This window comes from Myotis myotis, unplaced genomic scaffold (assembly GCF_014108235.1).
Source record: "Myotis myotis isolate mMyoMyo1 unplaced genomic scaffold, mMyoMyo1.p scaffold_m19_p_5, whole genome shotgun sequence".
NCBI classification, from domain to species: domain Eukaryota; kingdom Metazoa; phylum Chordata; class Mammalia; order Chiroptera; family Vespertilionidae; genus Myotis; species Myotis myotis.
This window is the reverse complement of record NW_023416357.1, coordinates 93865288-93890904: the sequence shown is the minus strand read 5'-3', so window position 1 is coordinate 93890904 and position 25617 is coordinate 93865288. Positions and strand designations below refer to the sequence as shown.

General features: G+C 41.0%; 2 protein-coding genes across 11 annotated transcripts in view; both read right to left on the bottom strand.

Annotated features, from left to right (window-relative positions):
- Positions 1–1480, bottom strand: part of TXNDC11 (thioredoxin domain containing 11) — a 70785-nt gene extending 69305 nt beyond the window's left edge. For 3 of the 6 annotated variants that reach the window (XR_004967807.1, XM_036310968.1, XM_036310971.1), the window contains exon 1: positions 1047–1441. Coding sequence is in view for 4 of the 6 variants with exons in the window: in XM_036310968.1 (XP_036166861.1) it covers positions 1047–1303 (257 nt within the window). In the remaining 2 variants the exon portion in view is untranslated. Of the gene's footprint in view, positions 1–1046 lie in introns of all 6 variants that reach the window. The other 3 variants (XM_036310970.1, XM_036310969.1, XM_036310975.1) reach the window with 3 other exon arrangements.
- Positions 1481–5386: 3906 nt separating this feature from the next.
- Positions 5387–25617, bottom strand: part of ZC3H7A (zinc finger CCCH-type containing 7A) — a 36076-nt gene continuing 15845 nt past the window's right edge. For 3 of the 5 annotated variants that reach the window (XM_036310964.1, XM_036310965.1, XM_036310966.1), the window contains 19 exons: positions 25057–25215; positions 24374–24454; positions 24243–24281; positions 23578–23611; positions 22823–23106; positions 22042–22246; positions 20138–20202; positions 19110–19296; positions 18191–18352; positions 17359–17555; positions 16984–17084; positions 16377–16558; positions 15879–15955; positions 15016–15149; positions 14500–14605; positions 11045–11153; positions 9368–9501; positions 7336–7499; positions 5387–6300 (listed from right to left, as the gene is read on the bottom strand). In XM_036310964.1, the coding sequence (XP_036166857.1) occupies positions 6111–6300; positions 7336–7499; positions 9368–9501; positions 11045–11153; positions 14500–14605; positions 15016–15149; positions 15879–15955; positions 16377–16558; positions 16984–17084; positions 17359–17555; positions 18191–18352; positions 19110–19296; positions 20138–20202; positions 22042–22246; positions 22823–23106; positions 23578–23611; positions 24243–24281; positions 24374–24454; positions 25057–25215 (2610 nt within the window). In that variant the 3' untranslated portion in view covers positions 5387–6110. Of the gene's footprint in view, positions 6301–7335; positions 7500–9367; positions 9502–11044; positions 11154–14499; positions 14606–15015; positions 15150–15878; positions 15956–16376; positions 16559–16983; positions 17085–17358; positions 17556–18190; positions 18353–19109; positions 19297–20137; positions 20203–22041; positions 22247–22822; positions 23107–23577; positions 23612–24242; positions 24282–24373; positions 24455–25056; positions 25216–25617 lie in introns of those variants that run through there. The other 2 variants (XM_036310967.1, XR_004967805.1) reach the window with 2 other exon arrangements.

Genomic DNA, 25617 nt, shown 5'->3' with positions numbered 1-25617 from the left:
GCAATGTCTGGAGACATTTTTCGGTGTCACATCTGCACAAGTCGGGGATGCTAAACATCCGACAATGAACAGGATGGCCCTGCACTTAACATATTCAATAACAATGTTTCAAGCTGAAACCTTCCTCTTGGCCAATAGGCCACTCGGTGGCAACACAGACGTAAACTGAAGTCCCAAGAGATACACTGTGTGGGAGGCCCACACTGCTCCTGAAATTTAAAGTCAACGTTGTATTTGTGGTCAGTTCTCAAAGAGAGGCACATCCACTCTCACCTTCCCTGCTCAGGCCTCTCCTAGTTCCAGGCACACACCCGGCTCGTCCAGCTTCCGGGCTGTCGCACTTGTTGTTCCCGCTACGTGGGACTCTCTTCTTGCCCCAGATCGTCCCCTGCTGGCCCCTTCCCCTTCTTGTGTAAGCGTCCCGTGTGGCTTCCTTAGGAAAGAAAGCCTCTCTGCCCCACCCTCGCTGCTCCCACGCTCCCTACAGCACTGACAGACACCCTTTAAAATGAAGCGTCCGTGTTGACTGCCTGTCCCACCCTCCCGAGTAGGAGCTTTTATCTTCACCGCTCACCTGGCCGAGGGCTCCACAGTAGGTGCGGATAACTAATCGTTAAGTCAATGACTGCATGAATTTTCAAAGGGGTCTGGGGACTCCAATGGTTTTGCATTACTACATTCGAAGCAGAAAGGACACAAATTAAGCGATGAGTAAGGGCCCTACGGCTCAGGCAGAAGTGACAGGTGCACCCCCAAGAAACCCCCACTGAGCACCTCGGAACCTGGCCCACCTCCGTCGGCACAAGATGGGATGAAGGGGCGCCGCCGGGCGGCACCCGAAAACCTCGCCAAATGGCTGGGTGGCCGGCCAGAGCGAGGGGAAAGTGGCCGGCAAAGCCGCAGGCTGGGGGAGGGAGGGAGAGGAGTCAGGTCCGACCTCACGCCGCGGAAGCCGCTACCACCCACGACCTGGCCACGCGCCGCTCGCCCGCCCGGCCCGCCGAGAAGGCGCTGGGCCGGTGCCCCAGGGGTGCGGGCCTCCTCACCTGCAGGTGAACTTCAGGGTGAAGAGCAGCGCGCAGCCGAGCGCCACGGCCCCGCAGAGCAGCTCCGGTCGCCGGCGCGCCATGAGGAAGGCGCCGCGCAATCGGCGACGGAGCCGGTCCGCCGAGGACGGTCCAGCCGGGGCCGGGGCCGGGCTGAGGGAGCCGGAGCCCGTTGGGCCGGCGCCGCCACCCTCCTCCTCGGCGTCGTCGCTGCTGCTGCTGCCGCCGCCGCTGCCGCGGCCTCCGCATTCCGACATTACATGCTCCCCGTCGCCAGCTTTATACCGCCGCCGCCGCCGCCCAGGGCCCAAGGGCCCGGCCCGGGCCGTCGCTCCCCAATCCCGCAACTCGTAGTGCCCGCTAACCGTGACCCTCCACGTCAGCCCAGCCGCCGCTGCGGCTCCCGCCCCCGAGCAGGAGGCCCCGCCCTCCGCCCTCGGAGTCTGCGCGGACGCGGACACCGCCCGAAGCCCCGCCCCCGGAAGGCCTCGCCCCTCGACCTTGGAACCAGCGCCGATTCCCCGCCCCGCCCACACGTTCTGAAGCCCCGCCTCTACCCCGCGGGCCCCGCCCTCTGTCCACAGAGCCTGCGCGGGCGCGGGGCCGAGCGCCTGGCCCCGCCTGCTCCGAGGTCCGCCCTGTGCCCACAAGCGGAAACTCCGTACCCGGAGCGTCCCTGCCTGTGCACTGGGTTTTAAGAGCCATGATGGTGACAGAACACGTGCCCACTCGTCTCACTACGGTCCCCGGAGGAAGTAGGTGCCATCTATGATGTCCGCTTGGTAGGAAAACACGTGCGGAGGCGAGAAGTGTCCAAGAACACAGGAGTGAGGCGGGAACCATCCGTCACTCGGCCTCGGTTTGCACGCCTGTAAAATGGGGTAATAGCAGTAACTCGCTCTCGGGGTTGTTTTGAGAATTAAATGAGGTAACTCATGGAAATGCCAGTCAACCTACCGGTCATTTTGCTATTTTCTATATCTCACATCTTTTTTTTAATCCTTTACTTTTTTCTTTTGTATTTAGTGAATATTTTCTAGTATACCATTAATTCCTTTAATGATTTTAAACTTTTTGGTTATAAGGGAAGGTTGCTCTAGGGATTACAGTATACATTTTTTCGGAATTTCCGAATGAGTACTGCAGATTTATACTAAAGTTAGTAAGATAGAGAAACTGCTCCAATGTAGCTCCATTCCCTCCTCTCTTTTTTGTTACTATTACTCTTTTAGTCTGTTATGTTGCAAACCTAATAATACAGTGTTATATTGTTTTATATAACCTTGTTTAAAGAAGTGAAGAGAAAATATATATTTGTAGTTTTTAATTTATATTAACCTTATTTGCCATGTCTAGTTCTCTTTTCTTTATGTAGATTTGAGTTACATTGCTAATGAAAACAAATGTGGTAAGAAGTCACCAGTTCCCATTCACAGCAGGTTGCTATTACAATCTACCCTATCCTTCCATAAGACATCTGTTCTTTGCACAGGCTTTTATAAGGTTCAAAGTACTTTTGCTGCCTGTTGGTTATCTCCTGAGACCCACAAGGCTTGTAGGGTGGTGTCTTACAGGCCAGGAAACCACCCTGCATTAATAAAAGTATGGTCCTTTCCTCTTCTCTTTCTAGACATCTGGCTGCTGCTCTGGCACTAGAATGTTCTGAAACAATGATAAATTCATTTCAGAATACAGCAGGTTGTCAGGGTCAGGCTATACTGCTCTTCAGGGCTAGGTTAGCCCTAACCTGTCCACATCAATCAGAAGATGAGCTTTTGTGGCCATTTTTTATACCCTGATCAAGTGGTAAACTAGCATAGGAGGCAAGAAGAATATTTGAGTTTTTATTACATACTAGAGGCCCGATGCACGAAATCCGTGCAAGAGTAGGCCTTCTTTCCCCCAGCTGCTGGCACTGGCTTCCATCTGGCACCCAGGACCCGGGCTTCCCTCACAGGCCCGGCTTCATTTGGAAGGACGTCTGGAAGGATGTCCAGTCTAATTAGCATATTGCGCTTTTATTATTATCGATTTTTTAAAAACACACTTTGACAGCTGTTAGCAGAGAGCCCTCAACATCCATTTCCACTTAGTTCCAAAGTTCCAGGGACCTGCAGCCATTGAGAAACGGAAGAACACATTTCCCAGGCAGTTAGTACAGGTTTCAACATATCCCACATATTAATCCTTTCTTAGAACCAGAGAGAAATAAGGCTCATTATTTTTTAAAAGCTTCTAAGCATTGACTTAACAAATGGGATGTAAAAACAAGGTACAGGTTGGCAGATAATAAAGAGGGAAGCCCATACTCCCTAAGCCTGGGTATTCTGGACAATGGTATTCTCTCCAATGTTTCTTGGAGTCTTTGTATCAAGACCCCAAAATTAGCTTTCCAGAAATTGGCATTTATCCTTTGTAGCCAATACAATAAGTCAACTAAGGAGTGTTCTCCTTTAGTTTCCCAATTGATGCAGGTCCCTGTTGGAGGACTCTGCAAACAGTCCTCAAAGAGCAGACAGCCCAGGGAAGGTGAGGGTGGTGGAAAGAGTTAAACACCTCTGTCACAGAGGACTGGGCACAGGCAGGAGTCCTTGAGAGCAAGGACCCACTTGCAACTTCCCACATGCCTCTCTGGGGCAGCTTATAGCAGCCAACAAAACTTGTACATGAATATTCATATTCACAAGAGCCCAAAACAGGGAAACAACTCAAATGTCTGTCAACAGAGGAATGGATAAAATGTGTATATGAGTAAAATGGAGTATTATTCGGTAATTAAAAGGAATGAAGTATCCCTAACCTGCGACAATAATGGACGAACCTTGAAAACATCATGCTCATTGAAAGCCAGTCACAAAAGGTCACATTGTATATTATTTCCCTTATATGAAATGTCCAGAACAGGCAGATCCATACAGACAGAAAGCAGATCGGTGGTTGCCTATGGCTTGAGAAGGAGGGCAAGGGGGAAAATTGGGTTGTGGGTTGTTTTTTAAGGAATGAAAATATTCTAAAGACTCAGTGTGATAATTGTAGCACAACACTTAACAACACTCTGCTAAACACTGCTTCTCTCATCTATTTACTTAAAACCACTGGATTGTACTTTAAAATGGTGAAGTTTTTGTTGTGACTTGTATCTCATTTTCTTAAATGTTGAAAAAAATTTCATCCTGTGGAGATAAACATATCCAAGTAGACATGCCAGTGGTTACAGTTTCCCTACTATTAGTATCCGACTTTTGCTCTTTCATACTCTCCCCACCCCACCCCCATCACACCACTCTGTGCTCCTCCAAAATTACCCCTTTGGTTCTAGGATGGGGTGGGACTTTACCTGGAATTTCATTAGCTTCCTAATGCTGAGACCAAGGCTGTGGCTGGGGGGCGTTCTTAGTACAAACCAGAGCAAGTCATTGGCTCATTTAGGTGGAAATGGAATTAATGAAAGGATGGTTGAGAGCACAGAGAATCAACTGCAAGAAGGATGAAAGCCAAGATACAGAAAATGCAGATTCCCAAGGATAAGACAAACAACTTTTTAGTCTGTAAACTGAAACAAAGCACCAGGGAAGACTTTTAACATTTACTGTTGTCCCTGGAAAGAGAGGACAAAAGTAGATTGGGAGAAAGTGCGGAGAAAAAATTTCATGAAGACCGTCAAACTAGGAAGACCTAGCAGAGCAGTAAAATTGCCAGCCTATTCAGTGTCACTCCTAACAGATTATTTGGCAAATAAGATGCATTCCTAATGCACCTGCCAAATAAAACTGGTCCCACTGCTTTCTCACACACAAGGGAAAAACCAGTCTTTCCTACAACCTTCAAGGAGTCGCTGGGGCTTGCTTGTCACTGCAGTGCCGATTGTGCTAAACTCTGCTTCCCTCATCTCACTACTTGGCAGCTGTGCCCTGCCCTCCACCCTCGCTGGACTCACAAGAAGAAACATCTGTTATCCCCAAACCCCACTCATTCAAGGTCATGGTGAAGTGACTTTGTCTGAAGGTTTGAAGGGTTGGTACATCACAGCCTGGCAGATCCCCGTCTTCAAAGTTTGTCAGCCATTCTCCCTAACGCCCCATCCCAACAAGGACTCTGCACTGGCAATGTCCTCATGAGTAGCTGCCCCAAACCCGGATGATGACTTTTCTCCCTAGCTGGCTGAGCTCCAGCCTCTGAAACGGGTTAGTCTGAGAGAGGACAGCTTGGCCCTTTCTTTGTCGTTGTCAGTCCATGTCTTCAGTGGTCTTTCAACGATCAAACATCTATTGAGGGCGTTATGCTAGACACTTGTCTCACAACAATTCTTTGTGGAGAAAGTATCACACCAAAAACTAAAGGACATCTACATATAAAATCTTTATTACAGGCAATATTGGTCCATACACTACACAATACCGACAGTACAAGTTTAATCTTTCAAAATCATCATTTAAACAGCAAAAGACCAAGAAATAAAATTTGAGTCAGCTGATTATTTTTCAAAATATTCTCAATGCATTTTTATCCTCGGTTCCCTTATATAGTGAAACATTCAAATAGAGAAAAATACCCCATTTAACGTATACTAGTGTTAAATGGTTATTTGGCTTAAAATCTGAGTTAAGAAAATCCTTTTTAGCAACCTACATACAGATAAGTAGCAAACTTTATTAAAAGAAATTCATTCTGCTTAAAATGTGTAAAGAATTTCATCCATCATGTGTTCTGATTCTAGTACAAGTATTTAATCTCTCACCATCATGGTTCTGATCTGAAGGACCATCTCAAAGAATTGTCCTAGACATAACCCTATCCTCTTCCCCAACACACTTCATCCAAAAATCTGTTCAACAGACGGCGACTGGGAAGCAGTCACTTCGCCATTCGGTGCCAGTGGTGCTGTGAGAGCACGGCCAAGCCTGTTAAACAGCCCTTTTCCTACCTACTGTGGTTGCTGCTCAGGAGGGAGGATAGACGCCAATGCAAGCAGAAAATCTGCAGCTCCCCTGCTACGTTCCTTAGAACACTTTCAATTTTTCTGGTCAATGCTCTGATTAGGTAACATACATAAAAGCCAGCATATTAGTTTAAATCTTTAAACAAAAAACTATATTTTCCAAAGTCATTATCATTTGGGGCAATTAAGTGATCTTTCCTTGCTTTGTTGAGCTTCATCTTTAGGGCATCTCTTCTTTCTTCCCATTCATGAAGTTCAGCATTTCCATGTGCAAATTTACAGCTGCTCCCTTCTGTGCAGGTACCATTCATATACCTGTCAGGACAAATCAGCTTTGTAAGTGTCCACGAGTTGTTTATGAAAATCTTAAAATGTACACTTTCCTAGCTTTATGATTTGCATAAAACTTTTGGTTCAAAATCTTAAGCCTAGAAAAATGGATATTTTACAGCCTTGACACCCATAATAGAGAAATTAATACTTTAAACGATTTCAATGTATTTAATGAATATTATTATTTTATTGCTATAATTCAAACATTTTCTTAAACAAATGTATCTATATAAATTGATTAAATGAACTTCTCCTGATTTTTGTAATATGGTTAAAACAAAGAACTCATTAAAAAAAAAAAAAAAAAAAAGATGAAAAACACTGTTTAAATGGGAGTAGGGGGGACTACAATCCTCCCTGATGCAGGGTAGGGAAATCAGAAGTGACACTGAGTAAAAACTGCCTTAGATAATTTTAAGTATCACATGGATCTAAATTTGGAAATTAAATATCAGCATTGTTTTAACAAAATGAGAAGCAATTCAAAATTATCTCGTTTGCCATTGAAAAATTTTCCGCATAAACACGGAGTGATACATTCTCCTTTGACCCCAGTAAGTTTCAGATTTACACTTGAAATATTTAAAGGCAGTTTCAAAATTGATGAACATCTACAAGAAAAGCTGTGGTAAAAGGTTAGACAGTCACGGCTGGGAACTCAAAAATGGTCTGGGGGATAATGGGAGGAAAACAAGGGGGACACCTATAATACTCTCAACATTAAAGAAAAAGAAAAAAAAGTGCTTTTTACAGCAACTGTAAAAAAAAAAAATTGGGCAAACTCAAATGAACACACTAATCTTAAGATATTTCAAACTGGTATCAGCAGACTAGTAAACCTTTTCCTATAACCACAGAAGAGTAAAGAAATGTTCAAAGAGCAACTAAAGCTTTGGGTCCAAATCTAAGCCACCAATATTAGAGGACTTATCACCCACATTATCTGTCTACTGACATAATGACCATCAAAAATATGCGAGACCAGCAGTTTTCATGTGGGAAATTGAAGAAACCTACCTATCACAAATACTAAAATATCCTGTTGGAAAGCGATGCTGCCAGCAGTACTGGTCGTCTTCGGTGTGGAAAACCTTCTCTTTGTGCTTCTCTGAGGAGATGTGGCCTTGCCACTGCTTCTCACTGTTACAGTTCTTCCCACACATCCAGCAGTGAAAGTCCACCTAAAGAGCACAAAGACATGAACCCCTCAGCAGGTGCTGTCTGTGTGTCCTTCACACACGGACCAGGCATCAGGAAGACTAGAAACCATCCAAACTAATGGGGAGCCCATCTAGTGGGAGAGCCAGGCAAGAACATAAAACGCAAAGTAAGAAACGGGACCAAGGAAAGGATGCCACACTGCGAAGCGTGCCCTCACACAGGCAGCAGAGCTCGGGGGCAATGGCTTCAGCCAGGTGTCCAGGAGGTCTCCAGCAAGGAGATGGCAGGAGCTGGTTTGCAAACAAGGATGTCCGTTGGGAGGACAAGGGGCCAGGTTCAAACAAGGATTCTGGGAAGGAGTAACACCACAGGAAAAGCCGGGAAAGCTCAAGGCTCGCCAGCTGTAGAGACAGCAGCAACTGCATTCAGTGTACATGAACAGAAGCCCTTACTATGGGCCAGGATTTGTGCCTGCTGGGAAGACACTGCCCCTGGGACACACACCTACAGAGAAGGCACTTGGCTGGGGGGAGGGGTGCAAGCTTTAAGTGTCTGAGTAGCATTTCCCAAATGCCCTGTGTAAGAATCATTGCAACACTGGATAAGAATAGACTCTGGACACTTCCATGAGGTTCTGACTCGATATGTCTGGGATACAGATGAGAATCTATCTTATTAAACACCACAGGTAGATCTCATGCCCCAGCAATAGTGGGTGGCCCTGCTCTGGGAACCCAAGGAGGACTTAAGAAAAGGTGGCATGGGAATCAGAGCTAAGCCTTGGCAGAGAGGGCAGATTCACAGGCTGTAACATAAGCAGAGGCGCAGGGCAAGGCCAGGCCACGATGTGACCTGGATCAGACTGAATCAATATGGAGAGGAGCCAAAAAACAAAACAAGCAGCACAATAACGCATGCAGCTACGTCAATTTAAAAAGTACACCAGGCAGAACTACAGATTCGGAATAAATATGTCAAAGATATGTACGCATGGCCTGGAAAAATACACACCGGATCTGGGCCCTCTGGGAAGAGGGACAAATGGGGTTCCAACTTTATCTGTAACATTTTATTTATTTTACAGAAGCAAATACAATAAACTTAATATCAGTTCATTTAGGATGGTGGGCTCAAAATAATCATTATCCTCCCCAGTTTTCTGAAAACTTTAAGACAATTATAGCAGTAAAAGACCACAGGTAACTTAATGTTTCTATAGAACCCTGGAAGCAGGGGCCAAACTGCAGGCAGGTAAGGATGGAATGGGGAAGAGGGGAGGGCCCTACATTTATTTCCTGAGCCCCTTCTGTGGCTTAGCACCGAGATGAGTGTACAGACTCATTATACTTTTTTTTTTTAAATATATTTTATTGATTTTTTACAGAGAGGAAGGGAGAGAGATAGAGAGTTAGAAACATCGATGAGAGAGAAACATCGATCAGCTGCCTCCTGCACACCTCCTACGGGGGATGTGCCCGCAACCCAGGTACATGCCCCTGACCGGAATCGAACCAGGGACCTTTCAGTCCGCAAGCCGACGCTCTATCCACTGAGCCAAACCGGTTTTGGCTAGACTCATTATACTTTACTTCTCCATCATCACAGCCCCACTCGGAGATGGTTAATAATCTGCCTAGGCTAGTAAGAAAGGAACTTAGACTTGAAATTCTCTGGTTCCCAAGTCAGAAAAAGGATCAAGGAGGGGATTTTAGAATGAAGAGACTTAAGCTAAGAAAGCAGCAGGCCACTGGAGAGAGCGAAGATGAAGATACCAGAAAAGGGCAGGGAGTGAGTGATGGAGGCAGGTTTTAGAGAAGGTGGGAGAAAAAGAAAGGTTCATTCTACAGTTTAGAAGCAATGGAGAGGTGACACAACCAACAGTACTTACAGTAACTTCAGCATAATCTGTCGGCATGTGAATTTGTTTTCCATTTTCCTTGTTGGACTGGCTGGCTACATCATCACTTTTTTCATTTTTTTGACTCTTTAGCCAGAGTTCATAAAACTGCTCCATATCTTGTACTAAAGAAAAATAAATCACTTTCAGCAACAAAGATCTAAACATACCATTTAAATAAACGCAAGATCATGCACACTTTTTGTATCAGTCAGCATACATTTTCAAAGGAGAAGCGAGAGGCCGAATGGAGACTGATTATATTAAGACAGGGAGAGACGGTCCACGTCCAAGCAGCAGGTGAACTATCAAGGGAAAGAATCAAATTCAGCACTGTTAGCCCGCAAACATTAGTTTTCAAGATTAATGAACTCCTCCCTGCATTTGCAAGACACTTTGGTTGGGGTGTTTACAATTCAGAAACCATTATAAGGGCATCACTGAAAACAAAACAAAACAAAACAAAAAGCCTCTGTGCAGCTTCACGTTGCCCACATTAAACACTTGTTATCATTGCCGTAACCACACAAGCAGCTTACTCAGCTTGGGGGAGCCTGGAGCTGAGAGCTCCTCACTGCTTACTGAGAGAGAGGAGAACATACTACTATTGGGACCGAGATTCTGACTCTGATGGGAGTCCATCAGTTAAGCCACGGTCCCCAAGGACCGACATGCTGGGGTACAATTTACAACACAACCGTGACCAGGTCCTGGGAAGTGGCTGCAAGCTGCTCCCCATGTACAAACAGGTGCATTACTATCAAATGCTAAGACCAGGTTTCTCAACCCCAGCCCGGTGACGTTCTGGGATGGATAACACTGCTGTTGGGGGCTGTCCTGTGTGCACTGTAGGATGTTTAACAATGTCCCTGGACTCCACCTACTAGATGTCAGTAACACATTCCCAAAAGTCATGACAATAAAAATGTCTCCAGATATTGCCAATGTTCCCAGAGGGGAGAAGGGTGTGTGTGCCCAATTTATCCCCAGGTACTGTTATGTCCCTACTCTAAGCAAGACAATGAGGAGGCGTTCCATCCACATAACCCACTGAATTTTGACATGGTTGAAACATGGTAGGTGACAGGCTTAAATCCAATTAATTCTTGTAATCCAGAGATTGCAGATCTTAAGCAGTCCGTAACTTGCCATTGGTTAAGATTACTAGTAAAGAACAACGATCCTTGCAACAAAACATTTTCTGGTCAGAAGTGAAAAGTTGTCTGAAGCTCCTTTCAAAAACTCCCACAGTAAACTAGAAGTGTGACCAAGATACACGGTCTCTCCTTGCCTTTGAATCTGGGCCTGTTCTACCACTAAGGCCTCCTTGGAAAAACCTCCAGTTCTAATCTGCTTGATTCAGGGGGTGACTATTCACAGCAGGAGATGATCTGATTTAAGCAGTTGTGGAAGGACTGAACTCCCCAGACCATTACTCAGGAATACATCTACCACAATGAAGGATGCAAACCTAGGTCTCTGTATCCAAATCTGACCTAAGCACAGATCAGATGTCAGATTCAGCTCCACTGATAAAACGGTACAATTGTCTCAGATGCAAACTCCTTCTGCTTTCACGACAAGCTGGCATATTTCCAGAGAGGAAAGCAACTTTCAGGCGAGCTAGATTTCATGGATATCAAGGCCACAATGAAAACATCAACTTACTCCCATTTTCCTTCATATAAGTCCACACTTCTCGTTCCTCAGGACTATGAGCAAAGGAGCAGTTTCCAACATATTGACACTTTTTCCCAGAAGCAATATGATTGCACAGCTGTATTTAAAAAATATGAATATAAAACATAATATACTTAGTAAAACTGCCTAATTTTTACATTTAAGCAAAATAAGCATTTTTATACATGCTAATGCTGAGGAATACAATTTTAAAATAAAACTGATTTGACTCTACTCAAAGTGACTGTAAGCCCAAAATACATGAGATGATATTAAGCTTTCCATTTCAAACATTTTCAAGAGAAAGAAAATATGGAACTGGAATGTGGGACATTTTCTTACAAGAAAATGTTTACAAGTTCACTTATTCAGAGTGTCTGCTTTCAACACAGTGGAACATTTTTATCTCTGAAGGCAGATCTCTGGCCCCTCAGTCTGACAGCTCCTACTCTCCCCTACCTACGACCCAGGATGCCTCCTTTCCAGCACTTGGAAAGCAGTTAAGAAACTGTAGACTACTCCAAACTTACTAAACAGTGTCAAAAAAATTTTTTTTGGACATTTAGTTTCCTAATAACCAACACTGTCAGTGAACCTTGGCCATCATTCACTAGGTATGCATTTTCTGAAGATGATTATTACGCTAACCAGCCCATCCAGTTACATAGCATTCAAACAATATCTCTTTTTACAAAGTAAATACAGTGATATTGGTGGGGAAATAAAGTGATCAGCAGAATGCAGACTTCCTAGGAACCTTGACTATGAAGAACTAAGAAAACCTCCATCAGCCCTGGCCAGAATCTCACTTGGTTAGAGTGTTGTCCCAATACACCAAGGTTGCAGGTTCAATCCCCAGTCAGGGCACATATGAGAATCAACCAATGAATGCATAAATAAATGCAACAAATCAATATCCCTTCCTTTCTCTATTTCTCTCTCTCCCCCTTCCTCTCTATCTAAATCAAACAATAAATAAGAATTTAAAAAGAAAAAAGAGCCCTGGCCTGTTTTGCTCAGTGCATAGAGCATCGGCCTGCAGATTAAAGGGTCCCGGGTTCGATTCCAGTCAAGGGCACATGCCCAGGGTACAGGCTCAATCCCCAGTGGGGGCGTGCAGGAGGCAGCCGATCAATGATTCTCTCTCATCACTGATGTATCTCTCTCTCCCCCTCTCCCTTCCTCTCTGAAATCAATAAAAATATATTAAAAAAGAAAACCTCCATCACCGAGAGCTCATTCTTAAATATCAAGAATAAACTTCGCCCTGGCCGGTGTTGCTCAGTGGGTAGAGCATCGGCCTGCGAACTGAAAGGTCCCAGGTTCGATCCCGGTCAAGGGCACAGGCCCGGATTGTGGGCTCAGTCCCCAGTGGGAGGCTTGCAGGAGGCAGCCGATCAATGATTCTCTCTCATCACTAATGTTTCTATCTCTTTCTCCCTCCCTCTCCCTTCCGACTCTGAAATCAATAAAAAATATAAAATTAAAAAAAGAATAAACTTCTCCGCACTGGCCGGGTGGCTCAGTTGTTTGGAGTGTCATCCAATACACCAAAAGACGGTGTGTTTGATTCCAAGTCCGGGCACATACCTAGTGCGGGTTCGATCCCCACTTGGGGCTCATACAGGAGGCAACTGACAATGCTTCTCTCTCACATCAATGTTTCCCTCTCAAAAAACCAATAAAAACATATCCTCAGGTGAGGATTTTTTTTTAAAGCAACCTATTAAAAAAGTACACTTGTCTTTATAGAACATAAATCCTAGCACAACTGTTAGCTTATCTTAGCTTATTTATTTGTATTTCAATAGGAGCTGGCCTTATATATTAGCTTACATAATATTAGTTGCTTAGCATCAGTTTTTGCTAAAAATCTAAAGCAGTGCCCTGAACACTGTTCATTTTCTCCCCTTGGACCAAGATCAGTGACCCCCTCCTCTTAGGATCTTCTGTATTCAGTAGTCAATAAAACATTCTGTGACTGACTCTATTGTATTCTTTTCCCAATCAAACCCCAGTAAGTACTTAGGCATTACTAGGGAAGCATTTACCATAGTCTTTAAAGCTCAAATAAGCAGCAGGGAGAAGAGAAGACAAAGGAGAGGGCTGGCCACTTTGCTGGGTTTTTACATAATACCATCTCATGTAACCTTCCCTGTAATACAATTATTCCCATTGACAGATGAGTTGACTGAGGCTAACTTGACCAGAGCCCTTGTGGCAGACTCTGAAGCCCATTCTTTCCACCTTAGGACACTGCCTACATACATATACACAGAGTATTATTTCCTCTTTTGCAAAAAGGATCGCTAAGCAATACCTAGTATGGAAGAAAAAGAAAAGGAAATAAGCTACTGTAACATCATACAGCAGTATACCACCTCCGAGATTTCAGAATAACCAGTAGTCCTAGGCAGCTGCCTCACGAACTAGAACTGTTCTCAGGTAACTCTGTTTTAACAAAGTATTTAAGGAATTTACCCATAATCTCCACCATCTTTTAAAGCCCAACATATCAATGGTTCCAATCAGCCTTCTTCCCCTCCTACATAACCAATGGATTAAATCACCCAAATCTATGAGTCTGAAACCACTGTTGATCAAACACACCACTTCCTTCCAAGACTGACCTTGTAACCAGTCTAAGTTTTACAAACTGCAAGGTACTCTGGGTGATAGGAAATTAATGTCTCTTCCTCAACTCTTTCTGACTAATCAGAAAAGGAGGCTTCTTTACCCAAGGCACTGTCCATTAACTCACTGCTGACATCCCTCCAGACTCTCTCCACACCACTCCCATGATGAGAACAGTCCAGAGCCATCTCACAGAAGACTGTGTAAGGCAACAGAGGACACAGAGGTGAAACATGCCACCTCGTGAATGAAGCACTATCCTGACTCTAAGTTGGTCTGGCATTTTCATTCCAAGGGTTTTTAAGGAACAAGGTCCTCTAACATTGAACATGTTTCCTTTGGGTTATTTTTAGAAGGTCCTGTCAAGTGGGGTATCTTTTAGTTAGTATCCACTGCTTCAGTGAAAGAAACAGGCATGATTAAAAAATAGCTCATCCATAGCATTCATAACAACACAGAAAGCCTTGGGTTTGATAGCAAAGCTGAGGAATCAAATTTAAATGAAATTCTCTTCCATTCCCTCCCAAAAGTAATTCATCTGACAAGTTAAATCATGCCCAGAAGTCTCTCTTCCTTGATTCTCTATTTACTTTTTCCAAGTAACTCCTAAAATTCCAATCCATCTGAAAACTGTCCCAGAATCATACAATTAAATACTAAAGGGAAGGAAAAAAGAGAGGACCATTTAAATTTCATTATTTATGATGAGCATTATTTAAAGGGAGCCAATTTTGATCTGAATTACTACTACTTTCTAATAATTTGAAATGCCTAATTTAAAAAAAGCGGCTTAAAAATTACGTATGTACATCAAACTGTAAAGGCATTTGTTTCTTTGTGGGGAGAGGACGGATGTTCATCCACTTCTTACGTTCAACAGACATCACTCTCATCGCACGACGATCTTTGGTCCACCTAAGAAAAATGGAGTTCAGAAAAAACAAAGACACACTGGCAAAAGGCATCATATAAAGGGACAGGTACGCAGTTTGTACCTAAAGGACCAGAGATTTTTTTTCTCAACCCTTCTAAAAGAAATGCCTTATGATGCTGTCATTTCTTTTCCTGTTGATATTTGTAAATACACATTCCCTACAAATCCTAAAGAATGAACTGATAAAATATAAGAAAAGTACTATTGAATTTTGTTGAATTCTTATCTACTAAAGCCTAAAAAATCTCTTTCCTTGTGCTTTGTAATTACTCCTAAATTATCTACTTTCCTCTCCCCTCTTCAAAGTCTTAATCTTTTCTCACACATGATTTTACACCTATGAAACAGATCATTATGAAATAGGTATTGTTTCCACACACACGCTACTTACGAATGCCTTGCTTTTGCACTACAATATTTTCTGTTTTTATCTGGTTCAATGACTTGACCATTTCTCAGACACTGAGCACACACAAATTTTATCTTCATATTAAGAAATCCAGGCATTATTTGATTGCCAGGTACCTTAAACAATTAAAAGATCAGTTTTAATTTTAACAGAAAACCAGTTTTCTGAAAATAGCGAGTCGCCATGCTTTTTTTTTTCCACAATAGCATACAATATAGGATATCTCTTTTTGTCTGGTTCGATGATTTGACCATTATATATGATGTGATAACTAAATCTCCAATTCTCCACCCATATGCAAGAGAATATGACAAAAAGCAGATTAAAGATGTCAAACCTCAATTTATAAAAATAAGCTTTGGAATTGATGACTGGTAGTTTTTGGGGGGGAGAGGGAATAGATGTGCTAGATGGAAAATAAAACTATATCCACCTCCTTTACATAATACAAAATATAACTTTTGTAACTTAATATTCCTTAGTTTCAGTATGATTACATATCTATACATTATATACTTATACCAACTAATATTAATTATGAAGTCTTAAAATTATTCTTTTGGATAATAGTAGAATCCCCAAAGCCCAAGATCTCAATTGTTCTGTCAAGTAGGCTGAATAAGAAAATTGTGTCCTATATACCTGGCAGATATTATGGGATGCCTAATTTTTTATGATGACCAACTTTTTAAAATTCAGAACTTTTTTTCACATTAAGAATTCCTCAACTCAATAGACATTAAGAAAGTAATGGACTGCAATATGAACTGCCTCTGCTAACAACTAACCTCCATTAGACCATTCCAGAAAGATCCCAAATGCAAAAAGTACACAAGATAAAATACCTGAGCTCCAGGCATATTTGCTTCCAAATTTTGCCAATATCTTTTAGATTCTTGAGCAATAGCATCATGTGAGATACCTGGGAAATGTACAAGCCTTCCTTTAGGTTCTCCATGTATTAACAGCCCACCCATCAGGTCACAGTCAGACTCGGCTCCCTAATTACCCCCAGCCAGTGTAATCTATCACTAAGGAGGAATGAACATCACATGACTCTTTTTCAAAATGGAATATTTACAAATAGAGCTCTTGGTGCCTTCCCAGGAATCTTCCTCACAAAACCATACTACATGCATGAAATTTGTGCCAGTAATTAACTACATAAGAACATACTAAAAATAAGCCACTCTGAAAATGAAAAGTAACTGCATAGTTTAAAAGCTCAGAGCAAAATCATCGGGGTTGCCACATCAGAGTGAGAGAGAAGAGGCTCTGAGACTGTTTTCATCAAGTCTAGACTGCTCTTGAGACATGTCTCAATCACACACAAAGACACCTACCTGTTTCACTCTGCAATATCCAGACTTTCAATTCTACAAGACTGTGAGCATAAAAGCACTCATCTTCCCTTAAACAGCCATACCGAACCTCATGTCGACATAAATCAAGCTGACACTGACCATGAAAAGAACGTATTTTAGAATATTTTACTGTTGTCTCTCGCAAAATGTGGACAAGGCACCTAAGATGAAAAGGGAGTGACATTTTAATATCATCTGCCATAAATTTTAAAACATATATATATAGAAAATGTCAAGTTTAGACTAGAAATACATTTTAAATCTTTATCAGAAAAAATAAATTGCTGTGTACAATTGTTGGATTAATTGGGGGGAAGGGGGAGATAATTATAGGTTAAGTCATAGAACACCTAAATCCATGTCATGAGCAACTGAAAGTCAATAATGCTTTTCTATACTAAGTAATTTAGTAATTCATTTAAAAACTCCTGGCAAAATTTACTAACAGACATTTAAAAAGAGTCATTATCATTCAAAACAGCAAAAGAAGAGGGAGGAAAGCCTGAGCGGATACTAGTCTGGTTTTATTTGGAGCAAAGAAAAGAATCTATTTTGTCACAATAAAAATTAGAAACTAGCAACATACTTATTGTCTTGAAACTCATGCTTTGTAACCGGGTGAGAACAAGAAGTAGAATTGTCTTTATTTCTTTTACTGATCATTCTAGGCTTATGATCAAAACATTTCTGGAACAGACAGAGAAGACAAATTATCACAAAAACATAATACAAATTATAACTTCTTACCCCGAATATTTCTTAGATTCGATATTATTACATATTTATACATTATATACGTATACCAACTAATATTCGCTATAATCTGTTGGGTAATAATAGAAGCGACCATTGCCAAGTGACTGCTTTAGCAGCACCTGCACTGAGTACTTTATACTTCTGAGCTCGCAAGTCAGAAACTATCACCAATTTTACAGCAGAAAATAAGGTTTGGAGACAGCACCTCACAAAGGAATATAAATTCTCCTAGATGCTCTTGCAGAAGTTTGAATACAGTAAGGTGGACCTTTCCGTTGCCACCAAAGAAAGCCTCTCTACTGAATGCCCCTTTCCGCTCCAGCGTCCAGACATCTATCTCTTCTTGGCAATAAGCAAATGTGCAGTGGCCTGAATATCTACATTCCTCCTCAGCAGCAACATCTAGAAAGACAGAGAGTTAAGACATTTATAATGTGGACCACTGGTTCTTCAAAACCAATGAATACTAAATACATTTAGGGCATCATTTGAATTTTTATAACATTCATGGAGAGTTTCAAACAATGATACCCATGTTACTATCCAGAAATGGTATTAACTCTTAATAAAACAAAAACCCAGCACCACAAATAGAAATTTTTTTTTTTCCAGACAGGGGGAAAAAAAGCCTTGATATGCTCAGGTACCCTACCTAAGTTTAAAAAATCATTTAGAAACATTCAAATGTTGTTCAGATCAAGTGGCTTAACAAAATAAAAATACTAAGTCCTTTCTAAAGCAGCTTAAAGAACAATATGTTTTCTTTCAAAGCCTATTTCAGTGTTCTGATTCTGTTTAGACCAAGTCACAGAACTTAAAGTTTGAGACAGTTTCTGTTTAAAACCTGTTCAAAAGTCCTGTTTCCATGAACAGCTACACCACGAAAAAAGTTTAAAACCAAAGTAAAAATAATATAAACGTCTCAATCCAAGGAACTTGCCCTTAACTCTTAACATTTTTAGTAACAGCAATCCTGGGACCATTACAATAAATGCAGCATATCATTTGTCACACTAAGTAATTGTAATACTACATACCTTTACATATATAATAAGGTCCTTCATAATTTGTTTTTGTTGGTCTGGGGCGTATTTTTTTCCATGATTTATCTTCAACATTCTTTATCCTACCAATTAAAATATCTTTCTTACATTTATGGTCTGAATCAGCAAGGTAAGTGAAATCCATTAACTTAGGGCCTGAAAAAAGATGTAAAAAAGATTGTTCATATGCACAAAAAGTGTCATTTCATTTTACAGGCACATTTATAAGCAGATGTGAGCAGATTCACTGATTACTAAATTCCTACAAAAATCCCATTTTCATAACACCAAAATGAAAACAAGCCACTGAAGTAACTTTTTACTTTTATGGTGTTTGGTGAACAACACATAGTTCCTTTCAATACCAGTCATCCCAACATATACCCATATTTAGGATAGGAATTCTGATGGCTCATAAAGAACAATATTAAACATAAATCTAAGGAAAAAAATGAATTGGGAAATAGAGTATGTTTCAACTGAGAATAAATTGTTTTAAATCACTTAATTTAGGGATGAAGATAAGAAATAAACCAAGATAAAGTACTTTAATTTCCATAAACATTATACCATATACTGGTCTTATAAAAAATTTTTTGTTCTCGTTCCATTTGAAAATGACCAAGTTCTTATACTTAGAACATAAATAATTTCATAAAAAATCATAATAAGCTTTCAAAATCAGGTAAATATTCTATTGCATATGACTCTATAAAGAAAATTACACCAAATCAGAGAAGAGACTTTAAATTAAACTCCAAAGGCCCCAAATCAATAACTGTGGCTTCTTTAGAAAGAATTCAAACAGGGGCTGAAAAGTCAAACAGCTGATGTTTGCTACATGTATTTACAAATTCCTGAGCACTCTCGAGTTACTAGTTCAATACTGTCTGCTGCTTCGGTCAGTCCTGACCTGATTTTACAAAACAGATCTGACAGGCTTGTCTCAGTTCATGGGTTCCTTCAAGGGGATGTCTTGGGGTCACTGATGAAGGTGGTTTTGTAATTGGACTTCCAAAGGAGTTTCCAAAGTCATTTCTAGGGTGACTTGAAATTCCCAGGAAACTCTCAGAAGCAAACAAACTTCCTGGTCCATTCATCTGCAAGAATGAAAAAAACAAAAAACGAAAAACAGCCAACAAATATTGATTGCACTATCATTAAAGCAGGAAACAAATTCTTCTGAAAAATAAGAAATTCTTCAGACTAAAGTTTGTATTGTTCTGTCCCTTAAAAGGTTTTATTTTAAAAGGCTTCTTTGTACATTTTCCTCTCTTTGGGTCTTACACCCCTCCCCCACTTTTTCTGACCCTTCATGAGTTGTTAAATGTAATAGGTAACTGTTCTGTTTCATAGCAAGCACATCTTACAAGCCCTGATCTTATACAGTTGACCTTGAACAACATGGGGATGAAGGGGCTGACCCCCACACAGTCAGAAATCCGCATATAACTTCTGACTCCACAAAGATTTCAATTGTCCAGCAGTATCCTCAGGAGACTGGTTCCAGGAACCCTCAGGATGCCAAAATCTGAGGATATTCAAGCTCCTTATATAAAATGGCCAGATGAATGCACACGGTCAGCTTTCCACATCCACTGACTCCCAATATCAGTTCAAAAACAGTACAGGTACTTATTAAAAAACTCACAGTTCGAACCCGTGTGGTTCAAGGGTCAACTGTATTTCCCTGTTTTGTTCACTCTGTGCTAAAGCCTCTTACACTGTCTGCAATGGTGGTTAATTCGCTATGACAGATCCATCTTAAACACAGAGCATTTATTACTGGATGTTCTAAAAGAGTCTTATTCCAACACTATTTCCCACAACACACAAAATTTTAGGGAGACTGTCTCGTCCATTCAAATAGCTCAGTCACTTAAGTAAAAGACTTTTTTTCAATTTAACTGACGTATTTACAAAAGAGGAAGTGGCACTTACAAGTAAAAGGGAAGAATTACTGTTGTTAAGCGATGTTCCCTCTCTAGAAGTTGAGGTGGGCAGATCTAAAATAATAAAAAAACTTCAACAGACCTTTTCATTCTAATCAAGTAATAAGAACATCAGGACTCAGTAACTGACTATGGCTTCCCACGTTATTGTCCATCCCAATTCCTAGGAGCCTTCTTGCTCCAGATTGACACTCAAAAAGGGCTATGGAGTTTTTCCTTTCCTCTAGAAACCAAGGATATAAAAAATCCTTAGATAAAAATAATTTATATACAAAGCTATTTTCAGAGATAGAAACTAAGGCAGAGCCTACCAAGTGAGACTTAAAAAATAAAAACCTAAAAGCCCTGGGCTGTTGTGGCTCAGTTGGCTGGAGCAACATCCTGGACCCGGAAAGGTTGCAGATTTGAGCACAGGTCAGTCTGGCACATACGAGAGGCAGCCAATTAATCTTTCTCTCTCTCTCTCTCTCTCTCTCTCTCTCTCTCTCTCTCTCTCTCCTCCATTCCTCTCTCTAAAATCAATTTAAGAAAGACTAAGAGCCCGGCTGGCGTGGCTCAGTGGTTGAGCATCAACCTATGAACCAGGTCACGGTTCGATTCCCATCAGGACACATGCCCAAGTTGTGGGCTCAATCCCCTGTGTGGAGCATGCAGGAGGCAGCCAAACAATGATTCTCTCTTATTCTTGACTAGAGGCCCAGTGCACAAAAATTCGTGCCCTTGGGGGGTCCCTCAGCTCTGCCTGCGCCCTCTCACAATCCGGGAGCCCTCGGGGAATGTCCAACTGGGCTCAGGCCTGCTCCCCTGTGGCTGCCTCTGTGGAAGACGTGGCGCCGGGACCGGGACAGGGCTGCTGCCTCTGCAGAAGGGGGGGCACCGGGACCGCCATGGCTGGCCTGGCAGCTCAGGCTCACTGGCCCCGCCCCCTACCCACTGGTCATTCTGGCAGGTGGTTCTGGAAGGTCTTTCCACAGTCTGGTCTAATTAGCATATTAGCTCTTTACTATATAGGATGTTTCTATCTCTCTCCCTCTCCCTTCCTCTCTGAAATCAATAAAAATATATAATAAAAAAAGACTAAGAAAATAATTCATATTCAATGGGAAAAGAGCCTCTACTTTTAAAAATATGAAGCAAGAACTCACTATAACATTAAGAAAATTAGTGAGGTTCAATTATTTTCTTTTTCTTAATCTACCACTCTATTTTCTCCCTGCCATTTGTCTTCCACAAATTTTAGTTTCTTCCATTGTCAATCTTTAAATCAATTATTTTGATTTTACTTTAACCACACATCAATACCTCAGAAATATGATGATTTATATTAGTACTATTGTTGAAAGTATTTATTAACCCTGGGATTACAGAAACAGAAGTCCGACCAAACACTGAGCAATCCCTGTAAAACTAAGGCATAGTTTACTGAGCTGAGTGGGTGCAGCCTGAAATAGATCTAATTGTTATTATTCTGAACACTCATCTTAAATTAGTTTTAAATATGTATTTGCCCAGTTCAGAATTTAAAAGGATAGCCTGTCTTTAAGACCTTTCGGGGTACACCTTTCTTGGAGAAAATGTTGAAAGTCAGTTCACCTCCTAAAAACAATAGACACCCAGCTTAATAAATTATCTTATAAAAAATCCAGTGCCACATACATTCCTGTTCTTCTTTGCTTCTTGATCTCCCGAATGGCACATTTAAGTCAAGGGGAATTTAAAATTGAATGTTTTATTTTTATATTTTCAGCTACAATGAAAATAATTCAAGTACAACTACCAAGGGTTAAATAATTGCCAAATACACACAAAAATAAAAATAAATAACTGCCAAATATAAATTATCATTTTTAGAAAATGAACCACAATTGTTTACACAAATGGCTCGATTCTTACCTCGTTTGGATTCACTCATTGAGAATGAATTTAAAGAAGAACAGAAATCTTCGAAGAATGAGGTCAAAGGTGGATACATCTCTGAGAAGGAAGGTGGAGGGGCATACCTCGCACCAATGGGCAAGGTGCTCAACAGAGACGCTGAAAAGGGTATGCTAGGGGTGACACTGGCTGTCGGAAGGGGTCCTCTGACTAAAGCTGATGGCTGAAAAAAACACAAAAGATCTGATGACAATCCATGGATCTGTTCCCAGTTAGCTGAGCTGCTTTTAACATTCACATATATAAAAACAAATCATTACACAGGGTAATAAATTACATAAAGTTGAAATCAAAATCAAAACTCAGTAGAAGAATCTAACCTACAGAGCTTATTTTTTTTCTGTTTTAAAAAAAAGAACTGAAGAATGAGAAGTCCTCATCCATAAAACTTATTTTGCTTTAAATATCAAATGCCTATTCTTTGTTCCAATGTTAAATTTACCCTTTTCATAGATAGGATTCCAATAGGAGTTGAAGAAAAATTGGCTAATTACTAGAGAGTATGTATCTTTTTTATTTCAAAATTTACCAAATTAGCCACTTATCACCAAAGAAAGACAAAAATAATTTTCAAGATAAGAAACCCAAAGTTCAGCAGAAAGGCAATTCTGAAAATATCTAGCAGGTTATTTTGCCATTTTTATTTATTATTTTTTTCTTTTTTTAGTTTCTCATATTGCCTTTTCTTTTTTAATTAAGCCTGCCTTAATTTTTTAGAAGAAGTGACACTGAACGTTACCATAACAGTTTCATTAGTTTCAGGGGCGGAATCAAGGAGGTCATCTATTTCCTCTCCAAGGACCATGTCTCCATCATCTACATAAGCTTCTGGCATCGTGAAGGGGATCTTTCCTCCATTTGCCAAAACTGTTGATGGCAGAGAGCTCTCTTCCACTTGCAGTGGCAAAGCAGAAGATAAGGGCATAACGGAAACTGAGGCCAGCTCACTTCCAACGTGGTGAGAAAAACCGGATGCAGGTACAGAAACAATAGGAAGTGTTTCTTGCTTTGGAGTTAATAAATCTGTAACATAGATAGAAATGTACTCAATCATTTTCAGTGTGTGTACATAATACTAATGTTAATAAACAATAAGAGAATATAAAGAGCAATGATAAAAACAAATAAATACGTAGATACAATAGTAAAAGCAATTCAAATAAGAGTAAATGTAATTCTAAAAATAATTTGTTTCTCCCAGGCATAGATATATTCATTTGAGGAAATATTTCCTTCTTTCCCTAAATGCCTGGGCCCCTTATGGGCAGAGCTGTTAAGATAGTGGTAAGGCGCTAGGGGGCATTCAATGACTGCTTACTGATATCAGCATTATCAATCACATGCAGGCTCAGACAGGAGCATAAAAGTGGTTTTCAAAATTATTCTTGCTTTCATACTAACAACCACATAGAAATCTCATGTGACAACTATAATACATATGATGTCTAAAATGGGCACTTTTCAGATTAAGATGACATGACATGAAACACATACCTGGCTCGATATCTTCAACAGAACAGTTCAAAGCCTAGAAATTAAACCAAATAATAATCACAGTATTTTCAGGATTCTAAACTATAAAGCAATCTGTAAAACTCACTGTAAGACACTCCCAATCACTATCCAAGAAATGAATGGAACATGTAAATCGTTGTAGTGAGTGGTGTCAAACAGTGCTGGTCGGCCAGCAGCACCACCTGTCTGTTCTGTGGACCAGTATTTCTGACAGGTTCAGGAGCTGCCAGTTCCAGAGCTAGGAGCCTGGCCACCACTCACTCCCAACTCCAAGTGGCCACTAGCAAACTAACAGCTCCAAAACTTAACTATTAAAGAACAACTTGTTAACTGTGTTTATCCCAAAGACTCCCAAAATGATTTATTTGGCCTATACCACTTTTTCTAACAAAACCTAACATCTCTGAATACCCTGAAAAGTGTTCCATCAGACTTCAGGAGATGCTGGGTAAGAGTGAAAGGTTCTACTCAAGGTGCCTGTTTTCTTTTCACAGGACAGGAAGCTCAGGCCAATAATGTGTCTGAGAAATAAAAAGGTCTCAAAAATAGACACAAACTAAACATATTAAAAGCAAAACTGCTCACATGCCTATCTTTTCTTCTTCATTTTCATGTTACGATTTTTACAGAAGTAATAGCTTTACCTTGGTAGCCCTGTCCCCAGGAACTGATTTTAATGACTGCTGAAAGAAAACAAAGACGAGAACTTAAAAATAGAATTGACTCCAGGTTACAAAACAAAACGAGAACACCTGATGAAGAGAACTCGGCTTACCTCAGTCCTAACATATGCTTTTCTTATTTTAAATCCCAATTTCTGAGCTAGTTCTTGAGTTAGTTTTATTACATGTTCATCCTGAAACAAGTGAGAATATATAATTAATGTAGAGTTATATTTTACTACCTGTGAAGATTAGGCAAAACTTTTGCCTATCTTTATATATAAAAGCGACTGTTGCAAATCGTTTTACAACCAAACTACTGGAACAACCGGAATGACCGGTCAACTAGTCACTATGATGCACACTGAGCACCAGGGGGCAGATGCTCAACGCAGGAGCTACCCCCTGGTGGTCAATGCACCCCCACAGCCAACCTCCCGCAGCCAGCCAACCTCCCATGGTCCCTCTCCCCCAGGCCGCTGGCCAACCTACTGCAGTCCCGATCTAGACTGGGCAAGACAGCCCTGAATGGCCTGGATCACAACCAGGCCAAGGGACCCCACCCATGCATGAATTCGTGCACCAGGCCTCTAATATAACTTATAACTTACAAATTTATATAACTGTTACCTATAACTTATGTTCTGTCAAAACATTTGCTTTATCAGTAATTAGTCCCAACTGAAGCAGGCTGATGGCTGGTTGGAATATGTAACTCTTTATATGCCATATATCCACAAGGAATTAATAAAATGGTAATGATATAAACAAATGAACAAAAATACAAATCCCATACCTGAGGCACCGCTAAGGAGCACTTGGCTACTGCGTCATAAGCCTCTCTGTATCTTCCCAAATTACTTAGAGCCTTAGATTTCCGATACAGAGCTTTGCAGTTACTGGCATTTAAACTGAGGACTTTATCACAGTCTTCTATAATTTTATCAAGGAAACCCTGGTGTATAAGACCAAATATAGTTAGCAATCAAACAATCTTGCACTGATGTCTTCCTGTAAATAAATGCAAACACTTTAAGACCCCAGGCTATTCCCCTCCTTTTAAACTCCAGGTTAGCAGTATTAGTTTTCTTCTTAAAATTATTTTCAGCATGAGATTTCAAATACATAAAAGTAGAAAGAATATCATAAACACCCATGTATCCGGCACCCAGATCAGACAAAGGTTAACATCTGGCCATAAAGGCCACAGATCTTCAAGAAAGAAAACTTTCTAGACATGACAGATGCCTGCAGGTGTCACTCTCCTGTCCTATTCTCCTCCCATCTGTAGTTTCCCCTTGGTGGATCTCATTAAAATGTCAAATGAAAATGTAACTCCCAAATTGCTAGACAGTGA